General features: G+C 52.1%; 1 protein-coding gene across 1 annotated transcript in view; it reads left to right on the top strand.

The window, feature by feature from the left end:
* ZFHX3 (zinc finger homeobox 3) overlaps positions 1–19,130 on the top strand; it is an 81,657-nt gene extending 62,527 nt beyond the window's left edge. The window contains exons 7-9 of the mRNA XM_026039582.1: positions 4,431–4,533; positions 5,415–10,859; positions 17,562–19,130. Of these exons, the coding sequence (XP_025895367.1) occupies positions 4,431–4,533; positions 5,415–10,859; positions 17,562–19,120 (7,107 nt within the window). The 3' untranslated portion in view covers positions 19,121–19,130. The remainder of the gene's footprint in view (positions 1–4,430; positions 4,534–5,414; positions 10,860–17,561) is intronic.
* Positions 19,131–23,813: the final 4,683 nt, after the last annotated feature.

The following is a 23,813-nucleotide window of genomic DNA, read 5'->3' on the forward strand; positions in this document are numbered from 1 at the left end:
GGGTGCAGGAGCGATGGGCAGCGCTGAGCCCCGGGTCTGCACGTGGAGCTGTGGGAGCAACGGGCAGCGCTGAGCCCCGGGTCCCTGTGGAGCTATGGGTGCAGGAGCAATGGGCAGCGCTGAGCCCCGGGCCCGTGCGGGCGCCGCGGTCATCACCGCGAGCCATGGCCAGGACAGCACCAGGAGCCGCGCGGGGTGGCAGGTCTCGTTCTGACAACACTGCTCCGGTCAGGGAGGCAGGAGATGCGCTCTTGATCCTTGGGGCTTTCTGTAATACTCGTGGTTACTGGACCACATTATTTACAAGGCAGACATCAATTTGGGATGCCCAAGCAAACAGACAGAGCTCTTCATCTTAAAGAGATTTTATATGGCATTAGAGGAGCCGAAATTTGTCCAAAACAGAGGGCACTTGGAAGCGCAGGGAACGGGAATCCCAGCTCTACCCTCCATCCACAGCATGTGGTTGAGGTCTCTGCCGTTCCTCATCAAGTGAAGTTCTAAAGCCGGAGTCTTCGTGTTCAGCACAAGCTACAAGGGAAACATGCTGGATGTGGGGAGAGGGGGAGGTTGCCAAAGGCTCTGGCTGATACTTCTCCCTGCTCGCCTCTTGAACCTACCCAGTTCTTCACTGTGGATCGTGGGTTGGGGATGGAGGCGATTCCCTCGCTGCTGTGATGGCTCCCGAGCAAAGGGAGCTCGGAGCGCTTGCTGCAGCACCAGGAATTGAACCTTATCTACGTATTTGTGTTAAAAATCGTGCTGTCAAAGACAGCAGATAGACTGGGCTTTAGGTCCACCTCATCCCTTGTTTTTATTTAGATGGAAAGACACAGGAGAGCGACCCAGTTCTAGGAGACTGTTGGTTCCTTTACAGTCACGTAGTTTGGGGGAGCAGCCCCGAGGAGAGCAGGGGCCCTCGCGGGTGGAGGGGGGTCAGCAGAGGGCTGCAGAACAGGAGTGTGAGATGAGTGTCCAAGTCCACACGCGTAGCGGGTGCCCTGCACGCTGCAGCTGCCGGAGCTCCAGCTGAACCATGGCCAGAGCAGAGGGAAAGTGCAGAGGAGCAGGAAAGGGGCAGTGCAGGTCTCAAGCCCCTCCAAAGCAGGGACCATCCTTGTGATCTATTTGTAGGGGGCTTCATCCCACTCCTTGACACTGCAGCAGTCAGGAGATTCAAAGACAACAAATAACTGATGCAACAAATTACATGGTTCCTTACATTTTCAGAGCTTTTCTTTTATAATGGTTCCGATTGACTGACTTGTTGATCCCGTGAAAAAGGTGGTGTTAAAAGAGGAATGAAAGGAAGGCGACAGAATTACTCAGAAGGTTTAGGATGGGTGCCGTATTGCATCCCTGCAGTTGCCTGCTCAGGTGGACGGGATGCAGAGAGCACAGGGATCGCATGAACCAGCACAGCCTGTGCTGACGGTAAGGGTGTTCCTCCAGCACCAGAACAGCTGTGCTATGGAAATGCACCAGAAACCTGGGATTGTGAGGTCTGGAGCATCGCTCCCTGCACAGGCGGTTGGGGGCTGTGGCCTCCAGGCGCTGCCTTCCCCCCGGATGCCCTTAATCTGTGTACGGCCGTGCAAGCAGGCGCAGCACGTGAGACGTTTTCTGCACGCGCAGGGGAACAGGCCCCACTCGGCGAGGCTCACAGGGAGAGGAGAGGAGGGGAGAGGGAGAGGGAGAGGGAGAGGGAGAGGGAGGGGGAGGAGAGTTCCACGTGGGGAGCCCGGGATCCAGTGTAATGCAGAGCGATTCGGGGTGCGCCGCCTGTGTTCATTACTCCTTGCCTTGGTCCTGCTCAGTGGGGTCCCTGAGGATGAAGAGCGTGAGGATGCAGTCCTGCATGGAGAGTGGCCTAGGGAAGGGCGGCAGCACTGGGAGAAACGTTCCCGTGCTGCTGGGCGGCTGCAGCAGGGCGCAGGGCGGCTGCTGAAGCGAGGCCGGTGCCTTATTTTCAAAGTTTTCTTTCTCAGCAGCAGCCTTGCATGTCTGCCCGGGCTGCCAGCGGTTGCCCTACATCCACAGCTCCAATTTCAAGCTTCCTGCACGTCCCTTCGAGCTTTTTTTCTTCCTGCCTTTCAGGACTTTGTGCCTGTCACAAATTAACGCACAGAGCCTTTTTTCCCTTTTTGCGGCGGGAGGGGCAGAAGGAAGGTGAGAACCGTGGCTGTGGAGATGCAGGTAGATAAAGGTAATTACTTAAACATATATAGGGCAGGACTTATTGGTTTGGAGACCCAGATTAAGATGCAGAGGAGCATGTGAGGTTGATGATTATATTTCGGGGAGAGTTAATTGACGGAAGGTGAAGGCAGACAAAGAACCGCTGCTTACTGCCTTCTTGAATCCCAATCAGGAATTATGATTAAAGACGCGGCGAGACAACAGAGGCCTGATGAATTGGTGTCTTTTTTTTTTTCTTTTTTGCCGTCATTCACACTTGATTGACTTCAACCTTTCAAGTGCAAAAGTCTCTCTTTTCCATTATTATTCATAGCCATCTGAGTTTTTCTAATTAAAGTGTATGAAAACAATTACTGATCCGTCGTACTGAGTCTGGTAGTAGGGATGGCTGCTTTACTGTAATGCGTATAAAAAGCCCACAGTTTTCTATAATGATGTGCAGCTGAGGTGTTAGATAATTTTATTCTTTTTCTACTCTGTTGGGGTTTTTTTAATTTCTCATGATTTATTTTTCATAATTCCTAAAGATCCTAGGAAAGCACTCTCCCTGCTGATCAAGCGGAGAGGGACAGCTCCTTCCCTTGCCTTCGCTCGCCTGCTTCCCCGCGCGTCCCTCCTCCCAGCCCAGTTACTGGGAATTAACCAGTGGCCTTCCACCCCTCCTGACCAGCACCCACAGCCGCCTGGGGCTCCCGTTAGAGAGAAAGGTGTGATGAGCTTGGCGTGCTCAGCCCCTCCGCTCGGGATTTGTGGGTGCCTGTCCCGCAGGGGCTCACGGAGCCAACGCGCACCCGAAGCCGGCGGCGCTCGGCGTCCTGCATCCCGCTCCGCCCGGAGCCCTGCACCCTAGGGCCTCTCGTGGGCTCCAGGTGCTCGGCAAGAGCAAGTTCCAGTCTGCGCTGGTCGGGTTTAGCCTCTGCCTGGCTAAGGCAGGCTTCGTGTCTGTGGTATTTTGGCTGCAGATCAGCCACAGGTTTGTTAATATTTCACATGGTTGGGTCAGAGCTCTGTGGTTTCTGGCTTGCAGAAAGCAAGCTCTACTCCATGAATGTAGCAGCCTCATCCGTCTTCCGAAAATCTCTTCTGAAACTCGGGGTTCACTTGGCTTCCCCGCTCTGATGGAAGCGTGGAGAGATTGGTTTTCTAGGCAAGGTTCTTGTCCAAGAGCATCTCTCAGCCCAGAGCCTTGCAGCAGGCAGCAGCCGGCAGCACAAGTGCCGTGGGAGAAGCACCGAGGCTCAGTTTTGGTTTCTGTTGCCTCAGATGCCATCGGCCCGGCAAGGTGGGGCTGGCACCTCGGTGGCAGCCGCACGGACATGCGGGGCCGTCTCCGCTGCAGCCGCAGCTCCGGGACCGCGGGGCTGCTCCAGGCTGACCTGGCAAGACAGAAAGGGCGTTTTTCTCCCACTCCTGATGCCACCCATGCACCAGCATCTGGCTGGGCAGTTTGTGAGTTCTGTGTGACTGGATGCACACAGAGGAACGGGATTTATCCCACGCGTATCAACATTTGGCTCTTTCTATTTGAACCACACAAAACTTTCAACTCAGTAAGAACCTTGAACTCTAAGTCCTGCCTGGTAATGATCATGCAGGTCCTGGGCAAGCACCTGAAGAGAGGCAAAAGGACCATTACCAATGAGAGCAAGGAAAGGGTTACTGAAAGCTTTCCATTTTGTGGATGGCTCGCTGTCTTTTTAGTCTTTCCTTCTTCATTCTTTCCTTTGTCACCTCTCTCCTATTTGTGCTCTGCTTTCTCATGCCCCTCCTTTTCCTGCATCGATACACTTTGAAAACAGTGCTGCAATGCTCCCTAGTTCAAGATTACAGTGTACTTTACAAGGTATGATTTAATTAGGGGCCTTATTATGTTTTCAGCAGCTTAAGGTGGGCCTTTCAACTTATCTACCTAATTGGTTGCACAAGAAGTTTCACAGCCCATGACAAAACATTGTCAGTGATCAAAGTCTGAATTCTACATAAAGAAAAAATATTAATAATAAGATTATTCTTCAAGTGTGCACTGCTAATTATGTCCAGAATGTAACTGTAGAAACACTTTTGACTGATGTGAGCTTTGTCTAATAAACATGAGTCTTCAGTGAGCTATGAAAAGTGATGCCTGACTTTGCAGTACTTTGCAGTACTGGTGTCTCATTTTGCCAGTGAAGATGTTTAAACCTTTCCTTGTGTTTTTCTGCTCCCCGCACCATCCCTGCCTCCCTGCCCAGGTGACAACCCCCGAGGTGATGATGCCCAGCAGCATGTTTCTCCCAGCAGCTGCTCCAGACAAGGAGGGCGCCTCCAACACCGAGGAGCCGGGGAAGCCGCCGGGTGAGTGTCGCTGCGCAGGGAGGCCGCTCCGCACGGGTTGCCGGCCGGCCCTGCGCGCGGGGCCGTCTGCGCCCCGCTCTGCCCTGAGCCGGGGTCCCTGCTCTGGCCCCCCTGCCCTTGCTGGGAGAACCCTGTCCTCGGACCCTGCAAGGGCGGCAGGGCAGGGGCTGCTTGTGTGCTCCTCTGCCCGAAGAGCACCCTTAGAGCTGCCCCCAGCACGGCCTCAGTTTCATTCCTGTTGCTTTAGCTTTGGTAGGACCAAGACTCAAATATTTCTTTCAGTTTGAGGAAGCTTCTTCTTGGAAAAGAGACAGGTCACCAAAGAAAGACAGTGAAGATGGGTGGGTGGCCCTCACTTAAAAGGAAGAGTTAAATGTGATATGTGCAGCTAAGGGAGCTTGAGTGTGTGGGCGTGAATAGTTTGCAGATACTCAAAGTGGGCAAGAAAGAAAATTTTGTGGGTTTATGCAATGGGCCATGATAAGGGTAATGGGCTAGCGTTTAAAAAAAATGCAAGATGATACAGGAGAAATGTTGGAAATACCTGTCCTGTTGCAGAGAAAACAGCATCACCATCGAGAGGCAGAATGCAGGCGTCGATCAGCCCTCGTGCACTGGTGAAGTTTCCAGTGGGCTAATGGGAAACGTTCATGAAACTGCAGCTGTAGCCAGAGTAGTGGAGAGGGGAAATGCTCTGGCCTAGATTTGGGAGAAGAAAGAGCTGGAGCTGCGTTGAGCTCCAAACGAGAACAAAATCAGGGATATTTCTTTCTTCTTTTCAATCTAAACAGATGACAGAGGTGGGGATTGTCTAAACCCTTTGAGATGAACGCTCAGCATCTCTTCATGCCCCTGGGTTTGCTCTGATTTTGTTTTCACAGAGATGTCTGAGGACTCAGGAAAGAGCCTCCTGTCATCTGAAAGTGCGGAGCACAGTGGTGATCCCAAGCCAGCTGCAGCGGATCAGAGCTCAGCCAGGGAGGATTCTGGTTTCCTTTGCTGGAAGAAGGGGTGCAACCAGGTGTGCAAAAGCTCAGCAGCCCTGCAGACACACTTCAATGAAGTTCATGCAAAGCGGCCTCAACTGCCGGTGTCTGATCGCCACGTGTACAAGTACCGCTGCAACCAGTGCAGCCTGGCGTTCAAAACCATCGAGAAGCTGCAGCTCCACTCCCAGTACCATGTGATCCGGGCAGCCACCATGTGCTGCCTTTGCCAGCGCAGCTTCCGAACCTTCCAGGCCTTGAAGAAGCACCTGGAAACCAGCCACCTGGAGCTCAGTGAAGCTGACATTCAGCAGCTCTACGGCGGTCTTCTGGTCAACGGGGACCTCCTCGCCATGGGCGATCCTTCACTTGCTGAAGACCACACTATAATAGTTGAGGAAGATAAGGAGGAAGAGAGTGATTTGGAAGATAAGCAGAGCCCTACAGGCAGTGATTCTGGGTCGGTGCAAGAGGACTCTGGCTCAGAACCAAAGAGGGCCTTACCCTTCAGGAAAGGCCCTAACTTCACCATGGAGAAATTCCTAGATCCGTCTCGCCCTTACAAATGCACAGTCTGCAAGGAGTCTTTCACACAGAAGAACATTCTCCTGGTCCATTACAATTCAGTTTCTCATCTACATAAATTGAAGAGAGCCCTCCAGGAGTCTGCTACTGGGCAGCCTGAGCCTACTAGCAGCCCAGACAACAAACCTTTCAAGTGCAACACCTGCAGCGTGGCCTACAGTCAGAGCTCTACCTTGGAGATCCACATGAGGTCTGTCCTGCACCAAACCAAGGCTCGTGCAGCCAAACTGGAGGCGGCTGGGAGCAGTGGCAGCAGTAATGGAGCTGGCAACAGCAGCAGCAGCAGTCTCTCCTTGGGTTCCTCCACCCCAAGTCCAGTGAGCACTAGCACCAGTAATACTTTTACAACCACCAATACCAGTAATTCGGGCGTGACTCCCATTCCCAGCCTGCTGAACCAGGTGTCCGGTGACAGTGTGGGAATTCCTGCTTTGGGCAACCCTGTTAGCACTAGTATCTCCTCTCCTTCTGAGCCCAAAGAGGTCAACAGGAAGAAGCTGGCGGACATGATTGCGTCCAGGCAGCAGCAGCAGCAGCAACAGCAGCAACAACAAGCTCAGACCTTGGCCCAGGCCCAGGCCCAAGTCCAGGCCCATCTGCAGCAAGAACTGCAGCAACAAGCTGCTCTCCTGCAGTCTCAGCTGTTCAACCCAGCACTTTTGCCGCACTTTCCGATGACCACCGAGACCCTTCTGCAGCTTCAGCAACAGCAACATCTTTTGTTTCCATTTTACATCCCCAGTGCCGAGTTCCAGCTCAACCCAGAGGTGAGCTTGCCCGTCACCAGCGGGGCGCTCACGCTGACGGGTACAGGGCCCACTTTGCTGGAGGACCTCAAAGCCCAAGTCCAGCTCCCGCAGCAGAGCCATCCGCAGCTCTTACAGCAGCAGCAAGGGCAGCTGTCCTTGTCACAGCCTCACTCTGTCCTCATACCACAGAGCCAGCACCCGGAGAAGAAAAATAAATCTGTAGTGAAGGAGAAGGAAAAAGAAACCCCGAGGGAAAGGGAAAGTACAGAGAGGGGAGACTGTAACGCAGCATCCAAGGAGCCTCTGCCTGATAACTTAAAGCCCAAAGACAAGAAGGACTTTGCACCAGGCAATAATTCAGAGCCTTCTCTCCTTCCTCCACGCATTGCATCTGATGCCAGAGGGAATGCCACAAAAGCCTTGCTGGAAAACTTTGGCTTTGAGCTCGTCATTCAATATAATGAGAACAAGCAGAAGGTGCAAAAGAAAAATGGGAAGACAGAGCAAGGCGAGAACTTGGAGAAGCTGGAGTGCAATACGTGTGGCAAGTTCTTCTCCAACATCCTCATTCTGAAGAGTCACCAAGAGCATGTTCATCAACATTACTTTCCCTTTAAGCAGTTAGAGAAATTTGCCAAGCAGTACAGAGAACATTATGATAAACTGTACCCACTAAGGCCTCAGACGCCAGAGCCACCGCCACCACCTCCGCCGCCGCCGCCACCACTGCCCCCGGCACCTCCTCAGCCAGCTTCTACTCCTACCATTCCTACGTCTGCCCCCGCTATTACCTCTCCTACAATTGCACCAGCCCAGCCGTCTGTGCCGCTCACACAGCTCTCCATGCCAATGGAGCTCCCCATCTTTTCACCGCTCATGATGCAAACCATGCCACTGCAAACGTTACCTGCTCAGCTGCCACCCCAGCTGGGTCCCGTAGACCCTCTGCCTGCCGACCTGGCCCAGTTGTACCAGCATCAGCTCAACCCCAGCCTCCTGCAGCAGCAGCAGAACAAGAGGCCGCGCACGCGGATCACTGATGACCAGCTCAGAGTCCTTCGGCAGTATTTTGATATTAACAACTCCCCAAGTGAGGAACAAATCAAAGAGATGGCGGACAAGTCCGGATTGCCCCAGAAGGTGATCAAGCACTGGTTCAGAAACACCCTCTTCAAAGAGCGCCAGCGCAACAAGGATTCCCCGTACAACTTCAGTAACCCTCCCATTACCAGCTTGGAAGAACTGAAGATAGACTCGCGGCCTCCTTCTCCAGAACCGCAAAAGCAGGAGTACTGGGGAAGCAAGCGGTCCTCCAGGACACGCTTTACTGACTACCAACTCAGAGTCCTGCAGGACTTTTTCGATGCCAATGCTTATCCAAAGGATGATGAGTTTGAACAGCTTTCTAACTTGCTGAACCTCCCAACACGTGTCATAGTGGTGTGGTTTCAGAATGCCCGTCAAAAGGCTCGGAAAAACTATGAGAATCAGGGAGAAGGCAAAGATGGGGAACGGCGGGAGCTTACAAATGACAGATACATTAGAACAAGCAACTTGAACTACCAATGCAAAAAGTGCAGTTTAGTCTTTCAGCGCATTTTTGATCTTATTAAACATCAGAAAAAGCTTTGCTACAAAGATGAGGATGAGGATGGACAGGATGATAGCCAGAATGAAGACTCTATGGATGCAATGGAGCTCTTGACTCCAACCAGTTCCTCCTGCAGTACGCCAATGCCCTCGCAAGCTTACAGCACACCTACATCTTCAGCTAATGCAGCCTCCTCAGCTTTCCTGCAGCTCACCGCAGAGGCAGATGATTCCTCCACCTATACTTCTAAAGTAGAAGCTACAGATGAGAAACCAAAGCAGTCTGAACCTCCAAGTACACAGCAAAACCAAACTCAAGAGAAGCAAGTGCAACCAAAGCAAGAGTCTCAGCAGCAACAGGACCAAGGAGAACAAAAGACAAGTTCAGCACACCAAAAGATTTCGCAGTTATCCTCCCCTTCTTCATTGCAGCAGCCACCTCCCCCTCCACAAGCCCCTCAGTGTTCCTTGTCACAGTCAAGCCCAAGCCCATCTCAAATCTCACATCTCTCCCTCAAACCCATTCACACATCCACCCCTCAACAGTTGGCAAACCTACCTCCTCAGCTAATCCCATACCAGTGTGACCAGTGTAAACTGGCATTTCCTTCCTTTGAGCATTGGCAGGAGCATCAGCAGCTCCACTTTCTGAGTGCACAAAACCAGTTTATCCACCCCCCATTCCTGGACAGAACTCTGGATATGCCTTTCATGCTTTTTGATCCCAGTAATCCACTGCTCACGAGCCAGCTGCTCTCTGGAACATTACCACAGATTCCAGCCAGCTCGGCCACTTCACCGTCAACACCAACATCCACCATGAACACCCTGAAGAGAAAGCTGGAGGAAAAGGCCAGTGCAAGCCCAGGAGAAAATGACAGTGGGACCGGAGGAGAAGAACCACAAAGGGATAAACGTCTAAGGACAACAATTACCCCGGAGCAGCTGGAAATTCTTTATCAGAAATACTTGCTTGACTCCAACCCAACGCGGAAGATGTTGGATCACATTGCACATGAAGTGGGCTTAAAGAAACGTGTGGTGCAAGTTTGGTTTCAGAACACCCGCGCACGGGAGAGAAAGGGGCAGTTCAGAGCTGTAGGGCCTGCCCAGGCCCACCGACGGTGTCCGTTCTGCCGAGCTCTCTTTAAAGCAAAGACAGCTCTCGAAGCTCATATCCGATCCCGTCACTGGCATGAGGCCAAGCGAGCTGGATACAACTTGACGTTGTCTGCTATGCTCTTAGACTGTGATGGGGGACTCCAAATGAAGGGTGACATCTTTGATGGAGGAAGCTTTTCCCACATGCCACCAAGTAGCAGCGATGGTCAGAGCGTTCCTCTCTCCCCAGTGAACAAGAGCATGGAACTGTCACCTCGAACTCTGCTGAGTCCATCCTCCATTAAGGTAGAAGGAATAGAAGACTTTGAGAGTCCCTCCATGTCCTCAGTCAACCTGAGCTTTGACCAAACAAAGCTGGACAACGATGACTGCTCTTCCGTCAACACTGCAATCACAGACACTACAACAGGAGATGAAGGGAACGCAGACAATGATAGTGCAACAGGGATTGCAACTGAAACCAAATCTGCATCAGGACCCAGCGAAGGTTTGACAAAGGCTGCCATGATAGCCATGTCTGAATATGAAGATCGGCTGTCTTCTGGCCTGGTCAGCCCAGCCCCGAGCTTTTACAGCAAGGAGTACGATAATGAAGGCACTGTGGACTATAGTGAAACATCCAGCCTTGCAGACCCCTGCTCCCCCAGCCCTGGTGCAAGCGGCTCAGCCAGCAAGTCTGGAGAGAGCGGGGATCGGCCCGGACAGAAACGCTTTCGCACTCAGATGACTAATCTCCAGCTAAAAGTTCTTAAGTCATGCTTTAATGACTACAGGACACCTACCATGCTGGAGTGTGAGGTCCTGGGCAATGACATTGGACTGCCAAAGAGAGTTGTTCAGGTCTGGTTCCAGAATGCTAGGGCAAAGGAGAAGAAGTCCAAACTCAGCATGGCCAAGCATTTTGGTATAAACCAAACAAGTTATGAGGGACCCAAAACAGAGTGCACTTTGTGTGGCATCAAGTACAGCGCTCGGCTGTCTGTACGTGACCATATCTTCTCTCAACAGCATATCTCCAAAGTTAAAGAAACCATTGGAAGCCAGTTGGATAAGGAAAAGGAGTATTTTGACCCAGCTACTGTACGTCAGTTGATGGCTCAGCAGGAGCTGGACCGGATCAAAAAAGCCAATGAGGTTCTTGGTCTGGCAGCTCAACAGCAGGGCATGTTTGATAATACCCCTCTGCAAGCTCTTAACCTTCCTGCTGCATACCCAGCACTACAGGGCATCCCTCCAGTCTTACTCCCAGGCCTCAACAGCCCCTCCTTACCAGGATTTACTCCATCCAACACAGGTGGGTATGAATATTGTCATACTGCTCAAAGACAGCATAACTTTGGGCACCGTTAGCACGCGTGTGTGTTCCCTTGAGAATGTCTGATAGGCCACCCGGCCCTCTAGTGAGTGTGTTTACTTGACAAGGTGTAAGCAATGGGTATTTTAAAGTTATATTAAAGGTGTAAGCAGTAAGTATTCTTTAATGCCTGGATTGAAGTTTTCTGTTAAAATCTGAAGCAGGGCAAGATCCCGGCATGCTGCATGTTTCTTTTTCCTCGGAACAGACTGAAAAAAAGTCTGAAGCACCTTCAAGGAAATGGTAAATAGAGGATTTATCAAACAGAACATGAAAAGGACAAATGTGCTGAATGCATTGCTCATTATAGCTTTCCTTTTGATATTAAATTCAGTTTTATGTAATGCCATCCCAAGTTTTCAAGAACTCTGAACTGTTTCTAGGAAAAACTATGAAGTGCCTCATAGCAGTGGTGACTGAAACCTAGAAAATCTCTTTGTAAAGTCCCTTATGACAAGTCCTATGTCTGGCCATGCAACCATGAATTGTTTTCTTTAGTAGTGACTGTCATTCAGGCCTGAAAATGACTAACACCAGCTTAGTCATGGGACAAGTGTGTTTTGTATTCTAGTAAAATTTTTCTAACAGCACTTCAGAAAAGTGAAATCTGGTATAGTCCTTTGGGTAGTTCAGTCTCAGAGATAAGACATGCTTTTTTTTTCAGGGTGCTTCTTTGCTGTGTACCTGGTAGAGAGGCAGAAGGGAAGTGCTGCATAGCAAACACTGGTAGTGCAAGGTACTGCTCAGGAGTCTGGCACTGACCTAGAAAACTTGATCCAAGGGCTTTGCTTTGCCCTGGTCCATCTGTGGCATCCCGGAGCATCTGGTTGAATTGCAACTTGTGAAGGAGCGTTTCGTGTTCTCTAGGAAACTTGCTTTTGCTTGGCAGACTGTCCTGTTTCCTCCTGATGATCCCACTGTCTGTTCCAGTTGACTTTCACCAGGAGTTGACTTTCCACATTTGCAGGGATGTGTGCATACCCCGACGCGTGGCAGCACCGCACCAGTGTGCGCTTGCTCTTCTCTGCTGCAGTGACATGGGTCTAGCGCTGTTAGAAAGTGTCCTGAAATGGTAACTTGCAGTCGTTGTACTGAACTAATTTGGTGATGATGAGTTATAATTTACAATGTGAAGTCTAGATAGGATCTGAGAGTCTACCTGGCTTCTTTATCGGAAATCAGAGTGGTATCAGTCTCCATTCAGACTTGCTGATGCTTGTAGACAGCAGGCTGCGCCCCGAGCCCCTTGCCAACAGATTGAAAACGCAGTGCAGATGCTGCCAGGTGACATGTGTGTGTCATGTTTATAAAGCAGTCTTTGTCATCCCGATGTTGACATCAAGATCGCAGTCTGCTCCAGAAGGGCACTGGCTGGCACCAGCAGTTGGCGGCACCTGCGCAGCTCAGCTGCCTTTGTGGAGCGGGTTGGCTGCAGCGTCGCGGTCATCACGGTGCTGGAACCCACGTTAGTGGGTTGGGGCAGTGACGTTGTGCTCTGATACCCGAAAGAGAGCACCAGCGGCCCGTGTCTCAAACAGGCATTGTTCACGGGCTGCAGAGGGCAGGTGGCTCTGTCTGCCCCTTTCTCCATCAGTGCTCATCGCTGCAGCGTGTGCTGTTGATAGATGAGGAGCTGAGTCTGGGGCTTTGGTGGGTTTCAGCCTGGCCACACTGTGTTCTGTCCCTTGGAGTAAGCAGAGGAGCAGAAGGGACGAGGTGGCTGATGCTTATTGAGAATGCCCCACTGAAGAGTGTGAGGGATCAGAGCCAGCCTTTCTGGAAGCTGCCAAAAGGCCTCCCCAAGCCTTTTTTGCATGGTTACAGAATTCCTTTTTTCCTCTAAAGGAAATAAAGTCGTTCTTGACTATAGGAGTAGTTCATTGTAATTAAACCTTTTTTTTTTTTTTTTTTTTTAAGCAAGTCTTAGGAGATAATCCTCTGTTTAGGGATGCTGCCCATTCCTGCTCCTTGAATCTCATCTTAGCTCCTGTGCCTGCAGGGAACGTTTATGCGCCAGCCCCTTTTCATGCTATTCTTATTCTTACAGAAGATCTCATTTCAGTGGCCAGAGCCAGGCCAAGAGCATCTCTTTGGCAAATTATATTGTCAGCCTATCAGAGATTGCCTCTGTGCTTTCTATTTAATGCCTCAAATTTATAACAAGATCTGGAATTACGTTTTTGCACTTGCGATCTTTACAGTTTTTTTTATTTTTCTCTAAAGAGCAGTATGTGTCCTGAGGAGATGGGACTACATACTATGAATGTTAAAAGCAATCAGTGACTACCTAAAGAGGACTAAGCTATTTAGAAAGTCAAGCAGACTATTTGTGGCCTTTAGATAAAGCTCCAAAGGTCAGGCCAGCTCGGCTCAGAGCCTGTCGAGGCAGATAAGACCATGCAGCCACCAGTGTTATGAATTAGCCCCCGCTCCTGCGCTTGAACCTCTCAGGGACTGTTCAGCTGGGGGACATCAGCTTCAATGGCATCTATCCATAATATGCCCTTATCTGAAATCTATAAGGCTGCTGCGTGGCGGCTCACTTCATACCTTCACAAATGGCTGTTGTCTCAGTGTGGCATCCAGCGCGGCCGCAGGCTTGCGAAGGGCTTTGCTCCGGTCGCCTCTGGGTTCTCCGGGGCTCTTAGCCTCCCTCCTCCCTGCCCTCCTGCTAGTTTCCTTTCGCCGTCTGTCCTCCATGGAGCCGGGTCGATTCTGTCTGCTGCCCTGCACTCGGGAGGCCGGTGCTGCGTGCAGGTTTTCAGAGGCACGGATGGAGGCAGGACATTGCAGTGGGAGAAGGAGCTGTTTACTTGGGGGTGCTGCTTGGGAGACCCCTGTGCCCCCCGCTCTGCCAGCTGCTGCCCAGCACTCAGGACGCTTGTTCCTGGGCTGTGTTTTGGGGAGCGGGAGTTCCTGGCTGGCCAGGTAGCTTTACAGGACAGGGTCATGCAATGCGCTCATCTAATGCCACTCTGCAGGCAGCAGCGTGGCTTGGAATCCAGAAGCTGGAGGACCACGACATGTGTATCTTGGCACAGAATTTAAATCTTGTGTCCCCTCCTTGAGCTGCCCAGCTTAGCCCTTCTCTACCAGGTCCTGCTGTGTCTGGCCAAGGGTGATCAGTGGGGTGACCTGCTCGCAACAGGAGCGAGGTGATCGTGGATGCCTCCGTTCCTCAACATGGCCTGTGGTGGCGGGACACCCCACCGAGATACGTGGGACAGCAGCAGATGAGGGGAAACTGGCTACAGTTCCTAGCTCTTTTCAGACCCCTTTTTTTACTGTCTCCACAGGGTAAAGGAGCCCATGGCAGCTGCGCTTCCCTGCCAGCAGTCACCAGCAGCGCCGTGCACAGCTGTTTCCCTGCTGGTGTGTTTCCTCTTGGAAAACACCTCCAGCTGCCACTTTGCCCTGAGCCATCCCCCAAAGCACCATCTCCCCCTTTGCCCTCCCGGCTGTGTCATGTAAGAGGTACAAGCACAAATAAAAGTTGCTGTGCACCAATTGCTCTGTCCCGGTTCTGTGACTGTTCTTGCTCAGTTCACCTTTGCACAGTTGCCGTTGCAGCTGGAAGGACCGGAGCTTTGCTAATGAAAGGTTAGTTTTTGTCAAGTGGTTTTGCGGTAGGGGGTGGATCCTGCAGCAAATTCCATGGCTGTGGAATCACCGAGCGCATGGGGTTGTGCCTGTGAGAAAATTAGAGCTTTGTTTTATTTTTATTTTCCCCTAATGGCATCAAGAGACTTCCTGAACGAAGTGTTCCTTTTTAGGAGTGTGTGTGCCAACTGCAGTGGACATGACTAATGCTTCAAACTCTTTCAGCCCTGCTCCTCTTGCCCCAGTTGCTATCAGCTATGAGAGCAGAAATCGATACCCAGGGGACTGTGTTGTTGCTGGCCATTCCTGCTGCTGGGAAGATTAGCCCGCTTGCATTCTACCATTAATCCACCTCCTTTGTGAGAATGTGGTACAATGCTTTTAATTCCACCCAAAATACTATGTTCTTGCTGTGGGGAAATCTGAATACCACAAAAACTTCGAAATCACACCGAAGTTGTGTGCCCAAAGCCTCTCATATTGGAAAGGAGAGGCTGTATCCAAGGTTATGGATCCACGAACAGATGCCCAGTAAGGGCAAAATAACGTAGACTTAGCCTCTTCAGTCCTCTTTGGTCAGTATGACGTGAGCATTCTAATCTGCGGAGAATTTAACAAGATCTGACAGTATCTGGTATCATCTCCACTTGGCACAGCACTTTCCTTCTTCTAGAGCCCTTCAGCCAAAGGCACAACCAGTTAGTGTGGATGTAGCAACGGGACCTGTTCATGACATCAGTTGTTAGTCATTTGAGAGTTTTTGAAGGAGTCGGTGAAACAATAACTGTGAATTTTCAGATCCTTTGAGGAAATAGAAAGACTATTCTTTGCTTCTTAGCACATGATACCCTCTGCTGTCTTTCATGTTCTCAGCTAGACCAGCTTATGCAGCAAGGAAAGACTTGAAAAACAAAGCAAGGCTTACGGCTTTGTTTTGAGGCCAACTTCACACTAAGACCTATTGTCCTGCTGCTGTTGACCTATGCAGCTGTATTTCTAGTAGTAACAGCACAACTTCATCCTTATCAGCATTATTTCATAATAGAAATTGCAGTTGCTCCTGGGGGAAGTTGAGAAGTGTGGATGTGAACACGGACTTGGTCCAGTTTCCTAAATAGGTTTCTCCTCATGGGGTGTTCTCCAGCTGGGACCTCCTTTTGTCTCCTTCAGTCTGGGAGAAAAAGCAAATCAGGGAATTAAGCCAAGGTACAGCAATTTCCAACTTGCTTTGATCATTGCTAACTAGATCTGTGCATCTTGTGCTCGGCCATAGGTAATGGATGAGCTAGATCCCAGAAAGAGCCATCTTTTGAGAAGAATATGTCCAGTTCAGTCCATAGTCCAGAGCTGGAATAATAAGCCATGGTGCAAGAGACTGTGTTTAAGAAAGTTTCGTTCACGTTGCTCAAGAAAGCTGGGTGTATCGTTTGCAGGGACCCCAGGCTCCCCATCAGCCCTCCTAAGAGCCACGTTGTTCTCTCACCAAATGTGCACTGCCTGCCGCCCTGCTCCCCTGCTGCCTGCTTTCCGTTGCCTGAGTCTCCCTTGTGTCCCTCCTCCATCTGCCTCTTGAAAAACCTCATTTTAGAGCTGCTGTGCCCTGCAGGTAGGGGTGAGGGCGGTTAGCCCTGGCACGTGGAGGAGGAACGTGAATACGAGCCGATGAAAGAGCATCTGTTTGGCCAGAACCAAAGTAGGGAAGGAAAATGACTTTGCCCTTTGAGGTGACCCAGCCGCAGCTCGAGAGCGTTCGCACTGACTGCGTGAATTGCTGTCAGAATGCTTTGCCTCTCCCTGCTTGAACAAACTTCCGTGTTTTCTTTTCTGTCGGAGTTTTGGGGCTAGTCTAATCCTCTCTTCAGAGAGGATATAGAATATAAGCATGGTTGTTGAAGGTGCTTGGCCCAGAGCAGCCAAGTGGCTGGTGTTTTCTTTACAAGTCCCTCTTCGGGTTAACTACCTGTCTTCTCCAGACGGGCATTCTGAGTGCCTTTGTGGGTGACAGTGACGAGGCGGTGGCAGCGGGCAGGACCCTGCCCGTGGGAGACAAGGGGAGCGCACAGCCGTGTCCTGCCGGTGCCTGGCAGCCGCGGGGCCGGCGCCCTGCGGGTTCCGGAGCTCTCCAAGGTGGTTCCCGCAGCCATGAGTGGGATTTGGACCTTCCGGGTCCTGGTGTGTGTCTGAGCATTGGGCTGCGATGGCCAAAGGCAACGAGCAGGAGGCAGGAGGCCCTCGGGAGCGGGCTCTGTCCTTGTGGTGGTGCTCAGCGTCCGGCAGAGAAGGAACGTCACATTCTTACGGCTCCTTGCACTCGGGATCTTCCTGCCTTCACAGTTTTCAGGGAGATCTCCCCTGAGCGGCCAGGTTTAGACACACGGCCGAGCTCAAGGTGTCCCGCACGTGCAGGAGTCGAGGTCCCTCTGTCCCTCCCTCTCCGTGTGCTGCCGCTGTCCCCACTCCGTGTGCTGCCGCTGTCCAGGCTGCTTTCCCACCTGCTCCATCCCCACTCCTGCCCTTTCATTTGCTTTTCCAACCCTCAGCCAAGCAGAACAAACATCTCGTCGGTCGGTAGGTGCCCAGATGGGCGCGAGGGCCCAGCTGCCCTTCCTGGGGTTGCCGCGGCAGCTCCTCCGAGCCCCGGAGCTCCCCGCCAGTCCCGCGGCGGGTCGCGGAGATGCTGCTGTGTCCTCACCAGCGTGCACAGCCTGGGGACTCTGCGGTACCCATGACAGACCTGAGCAGGAAAAGGGCCCTTGCCAGGGTCTGCCAGACAGACAGACATGGGCTCTGGCACTCCAAAGGGAGCGGGACACTAACCGCTCTGCTTGGACTTGGAGCTGGTGACTGGGGAGGGAGCAGGGGCTTCCTGTGCCCCTGCCATCGTGCCCTCCCCTCACCCGCTCCTCTCTGTTTTCCGTGCATTTCAAACACTCCAGGAGCAGCGAGCAGGCGTTGCACGGGGCGCAGCGGTGGGGCCGGCAGCCCTGCGTGATGCCCACGGCACCCGGCTTGCTCCTCACCTCTTTCTCCTCCCTCTTGCAGCTTTAACTTCTCCCAAACCCAACCTGATGGGCCTGCCCGGCACGAGCGTCCCTTCGCCCGGCCTCCCCACCTCTGGATTACCAAATAAACAGCCCTCAGCCTCGCTGAGCTCGCCCACCCCAGCACAAGCCGCCGCCGCGGCCCCGCCGCCGCCACCGGCCCCGGCCCCGCAGCCGCCGCAGCAGCCGCCGCCGCAGCAGCCACCACCGCCGCGCAAGGACAAGGATGGCGAGAAGACGAAGGAGAAGGAGAAGGCCTTGCCCAAGGGCAAGGGGGAGCCACCGCCGGGGCCCAAGAAGGAGAAGGGGGAGGCAGCGGCGCTGGCGGCCCCGCCGCCCGCCGTGGAGTACGCGGTGGAGCCCGCACAGCTGCAGGCGCTGCAGGCCGCCCTCACCTCGGACCCCGCCGCCCTGCTCACCAGCCAGTTCCTGCCCTACTTCGTGCCCGGCTTCTCGCCCTACTACGCGCCGCAGATCCCCGGGGCCCTGCAGAGCGGGTACCTGCAGCCCATGTACGGCATGGAGGGGCTCTTCCCCTACGGCCCCGCGCTGTCGCAGGCGCTGCTGGGGCTGTCGCCCGGCTCCCTGCTGCAGCAGTACCAGCAATACCAGCAGAGCCTGCAGGAGGCCTTGCAGCAGCAGCGGCCGCCGGCCCCGCCGCCGCCGCCGCCACCGTCGCAGCCCAAGGCGCCGCCGCCGCCGCCCAAAGGAAGCCAAACCCCGGCCCCCGTGGGGACCGCCCCCCCAGACAAAGACCCTGCCAAAGAACCCCCCAAGCAAGAGGAGCAGAAGAACGCGCCCCGCGAGGTGTCCCCCCTGCTGCCCAAACCCCCCGAGGAGCCCGAAGCAGAGAGCAAGGGCGCGGACTCCCTGTGCGACCCCTTCATCGTCCCAAAGGTGCAGTACAAGCTGGTGTGCCGCAAGTGCCAGGCGGGCTTCGGCGACCCGGAGGCGGCCAGCCACCACCTGAAGTCCCTCTGCTTCTTGGGCCAGCCCGCGGTGAACCTGCAGGAGATGGTGCTTCACGTGCCCACCGGCGGCGGCGGCCAGGGCGGCGGCTCGTACCGGTGCGCGGCGTGCGAGAGCACGGTGTGCGGGGACGAAGCCCTGCGTCAGCATCTCGAGTCGGCCCCGCACAAACACCGAACAATCACCCGAGCAGCAAGAAACGCCAAAGAGCACCCCAGTCTATTACCTCACTCTGCCTGCCCCCCCGACCCCAGCACCGCATCTACCTCGCAGTCTGCCGCTCACTCAAACGACAGCCCCCCGCCGCCCCCGGCCGCCCCACGGAAGCCCTGGCCCCCGGCGGCCGCCCGCGCCGCGCCGGCCCAGCCGCCCTTCCCTCCTCTCTCCTCATCCTCAACGGTTACCTCAAGTTCATGCAGCACCTCAGGGGTTCAGCCCTCGATGCCAACAGACGACTATTCAGAGGAGTCTGACACGGATGCTAGCCAAAAGTCAGACGGGCCGGCGAGCCCGGCGCAGGGGCCCCCGGAGCCCGGCTGCCCCAAGGACAGTGGTCTCGCGAGCGTAGGAACGGACACCTTCAGATTGTAAGCTTTGAAGATGAACAGTGAGAAACGCGTTTAAATAATAATAATAATAAATAAAAAAATTAATAACAAACCAATTTCAAAAAAAAAAAAAATAGACTAACTGCAATTCCAAAGCTTCTAACCAAAAAAAAAAAAAAAGGAAAAAGAAAAAAAAAGAAAAAGCGTGGGTTGTTTTCCCATATAACGATGCCGGTGGGTTTTACATCTTTTTTTTTTTCTTTTAATAAAATAAAGTTAAAAAAAAAAAAACAAAAAACTGTTACATTTGTCCTTTTGAAGGTACTGTTGGTGTGGGAGACGGAGCCCGCGCTGCCTCCCCCCGTCTCCGCAGCTTGAGCCCCTTGTACATTGCCCCCGGGAGCGCCCGCGTCGATAGCACAGCAGAGGCCGGCACGCACTGTATGGGAAAGCAGCCCACCTTGCCACCGTTTAAATTCCTTGCTATCTTAGCATTCAGATACCAATGGCTTGCTAAAAGAAAAAAAAGAAATGTAATGTCTTTTTATTCTCAGGTCAATCGCTCACACTTTGTTCTGTTTTCAGAATCATTGTTTTATATATATATATATATATATATAAAATTTCCTTTGTTTGTTTTGGGATTTTCTTGTTTTGTTCTGTTTTTTGTTCCAGAGAAGAAGGTTTTTTTTCTTTCTTTCTTTCTTTTTTTTTTTTTTTTTTGTTAATTTAAAATGGGCAGAAAGTATTCAAGAGAAAAACAATGTGAACTGCTTTAGCTTTTCGGGGATTTTAAGGGTAGCTTTTCTGCTGAAGCCAATTTCAAGGGGAAAAGTTAAGCACTCCCACTTTTCAGAAAAAAAAAAACACAAAGAGTGTTGAGGACTCGGAGCTTAAAAAAAATAAGTTTTAAAACAACTGACTTTCTGTATTTATGATAGATATGACCATTTTTGGTGTTGAGTAGATTGTTGCATTGGAAATGAACTGAAGCAGTATGGTAGATTTAAAAGAAAAAACCCTTTTGTGTACATTTAGCTTTTGTATGGTCCAGCTGACGGCTTCTCATTTGATGTTGTCTTGTTCATTCCTAGCCAGATAGATTGCAATCCATTGACTCGCCTAAGCTTTTCTCCCCTTTGTACCTTTACTCCCCATTTTTCCCCGTCCTGTAATCTTCCACTTATGGTTGCTACCTTCATTTCTTAGAGGGTGGTTGCATAATTATTTTATAAAAACTAAAGAAAGAAGTTCAAAGGGTTTTGGGGGGTCAGTAGGATCCCTTGCAGAATATTTTTTGTTGGGGGTTTGAAACTTTTTAAGGCGTATACATACGGTTTACCTATGTCTGTTTACCCTTGTGCACTTATCTCTTTCTTATTTTCTGTTTTTCCTTTTTTTCCTCTTCTTTCCTCATTTTGTAAATGCTTCAAAGACTCTGTTCCAAAACTATGAGCATTTGTTTCTGTTTGTGTAATTAGGCTGCACTCTGTTCCTTCTTTAAAAAAAAAAAAAGAAAAAAAAAGACAAGAAGTTTTTGTTACATTTTTTTTTCTCTAAAGAAAATTCATGCTTTAAATAAAATCCAAAGACATACCCTTTCACCACTGGTGCAGAATGAGCAAAAAGGATTCTTTTTACTTGAGAATTTGTTTCTGATTTAAACAAACAAGTCTAAGTTTAAATAAAGAAAAGAATAAAAAAAAGTACCCAGGTTGTTATCTGTGCTTCTTGTGCAAGCAGAGAGACAACTCTTGGCGGCGAGGGCGAGTGCCGGCAGGCGAGTTGCTCCTTGCGCCTCGTGCCGCCCGCGGCGCCGTGGACAGGAGGCCAAGGAGCAGCTCCGGGGGGCGGCTGCGCCCTGGGCCACTCCGCGCTCCCGCCGGCAGCGCTCCGGCCTTGCCGAGGAAAACTCTGTGCTGCTAAACACGTAGGTTTTGGAGCCGCCGGGACACTCGCCGCTCCGCTTCCGTAGCCAAATGCCGACAGGAACAGCCTCGTCCCCGGCCCCTCCGCGCTCCCGCCGGCCTCGTCCTCGCCGCGTCTCGGAAGGCAGCGCCGGAGGCGGCGCGCGCTCCGCAGCCCGCGGCGTCCTGCCCGCTGCCGAAGCCGCTCGTCCACTCCGTGGGAGGCCGGAGCGGCCCCGGCGCCAAGAGCGGAGTTCGGTTTTTAGCAGGACTCTTTTGTTTTTATGAATTTTTGGTTTTAGTTTAACGAAAGACTAGATCCTGAACTGTTGTACATATTTCTAACTAGGCTAATGCACAGTGCAAATTCCTTTTTTAATTGTTTTTTAAGTAGACGATACTGAAGAGAGAACCATCTAATATTCCTACCAGTACCCAGCTGTAGCATAAGGTGTCAAAAACAGAAACACAAAGCGTTTGCTGTTTTAACAAACTGTTTCTTTTAACAAGAATTCTTGTATTTCTCCCCGTGTTTGAGATGAACATTTTTTAAATTCTAAAGTTGTACAGTTTTTGTTTTCCATTATTTTATCTTGTTTGTAATTCTATGAAATATATATATATATTTTTTGCCATTTAACTGTTGTATGTTACTCTGTCTGTATCATATAGAAGTTTTTTGTTGAGTTTGTTTTTGGTCTCTATGTGATACGAGTTAACAATTTAACACTAGCTTTATCTGTCAAATTCTGCAAGATCTCTTTTGAAATCCTTTGGTTTTGTTTTTGCATTTTTTTTTTTTAATTATATGCTTGGTCATAGTGCAATTTCTCTCTCCTCCTTCCCCCTTCTCCTTCCCGCCCACTAAAAAGTTTTATAAATTCATTTTCTTGTATTTTTTCTAACCGTCGGCGCGGGCCCTTCCCGGGCAGCGGAGCGGGAGCCCCGGGGGACTGCGGCCCGCGGGGCCCTTCCCGGCCTGGGGAATGGCCCTTCCCAAGGCCTTGGAGACGTCACCCCATGGCCTTGGGGTGGCACCCCCGTGGCCTTGGGGACGGGCGGCCCTGCCCTGCGCCCCGCGCTCGCACAGGGGTGGCCCCAGCTGCCCGGCCGCCCCCCGCACCCCCGGACTTGGCGTCGAGCAGGTTTCGGTTTTGTTTTTAATACGAGTGTTTTTTTAGTGGTGAAGATGGCCAAAGTTTCATACACCTGAGAATAAAGCGGAGCCAGAGGCGCCGGGGCCAGCCAAGCCCGCGGCCTTGGCACAAATATATTTTGCTTTATGAAAAAGAAAAAAAAATAAACTTTTTAAATAGAAGCAGAAATTGGGTTGGTCGGTCGGTTGGTTTGTTGGCGCTGAGATACTGCCCACTGTGAAACACAAAGCTTGGACTATGTTTTTGTTTTTATTTTGGGGGGGCAAGTTTGGGTAGAACAGAAAGCGTAAATGAGGTGAAGAGGGTTATGAACAGCCTTTGCAATGTACAAAAATAGAGCAAGTGAAACCAAAAATGATGTTCTTGGTGTTTTTCTATAATGTAGTCTTGTTAGCTTTTTTTGTTACTGTAACAATGCTGATCTCGAACTGTACCAAAATTCATGGAGCCGAACAGAAACCGAAACCACACGGAACTTGCAAAACTTTAAAAAAGAAAAAGATTTGTCACAAAAGACTTTGTTGTCATAGTTGAGTTGACTGTAGATGGTAATTGAATATACTCCTTTGGAAATACTTCATCACGTATGTTTCCTGCTCATTGTGATACATTAAAAAAGAAAAAGAAAAAAAGCGAGCACAAGCTCTGGTCTCGGCTGTTCCCGCTGGGGCGGGGGGGACGCTGGGGCGCAGCCCCGGGACGTGCTGGGAGCGGCGCCGGGAGCGCGCGGATGCACGGAGCGGCCGCCCGGTGCGCGGGCCGTGCCGCACGGAGCAGCGCGGGGCCGTCCCGGCCGCCACCTGGGAATGCTCCGCAGCTCCAGCCGGTTCCTCTGAGCCCAGTGGCAGCCAAGGTAAGGGAGGTAAGTGGCCGATTCGCGTCCCGGAGCAGGATGGAAAACGGGAGCGTTCCCAGCATGCAGGTCGGGCACCAGAAGTTGCCCCTCGCCGCAGGACGTGCCTGAAGCTGCAAGGAGCAGGAGCAAAGGGAGCCCGAGGCCCCGTGCCCCTCGAGCTGGCAGCCGGGCAGCGAGCGCCGGGGGTCCCGCGCCAGGCGGTGCCTGCCCGGGATCGGCCCCGCTGTTCAGTGCTGCCGCTCGGCCGGGCCGCCCGCAACGCTCGCGCGATGCAGCGCGGGCAGCGCCAGGAGCAGCAGGAGCAGCTCACGAGCCACCCGGCCCGGGCTCCCTGCAGCCAAGGCAGTGCAGGCACCAGGAGCATGTGCATTTGCTAGCTGCGGATCTGCCAAAAGGCATAATTAGAGCTCTCTGGGCTTTCCTTCCTAATGAAAAGTGCCATTTTCCTGTTGAAACATGGCAGATTTCCCAGGACAACTGGAAATTTTTATCTTGAAATTTAAATTTAATGAAATTTAAGTTATTAGCAATAGCTGACGCCAGCCAGGTACCATTTTAGCTGCTGCCAGGAACCAGCCTCCTTGGAGCTGCATCCGCTGGCCCCGGGCGCGTCCGGAGGCTGGTGGAGAAACGCCCGGGTCCTCCCGAAAGGTCCGGCCTGGGCAGGCACCGCCGTGGAGCTGGCGGGAGGAAGAGCCTGGGCTGCTGCTCCAGCACTCGATGGGAGCCGCTGGGGAGGCTCCGGGCTGCAACCAGACACACGTGCGGACAGACGGACCGACACCCTCGCCGAACGACGGAGCCCTTGGCTGAGGA

This window comes from Nothoprocta perdicaria, unplaced genomic scaffold, assembly GCF_003342845.1.
Source record: "Nothoprocta perdicaria isolate Ctin4 unplaced genomic scaffold, notPer1 scaffold_234, whole genome shotgun sequence".
Lineage (NCBI taxonomy): Eukaryota > Metazoa > Chordata > Aves > Tinamiformes > Tinamidae > Nothoprocta > Nothoprocta perdicaria.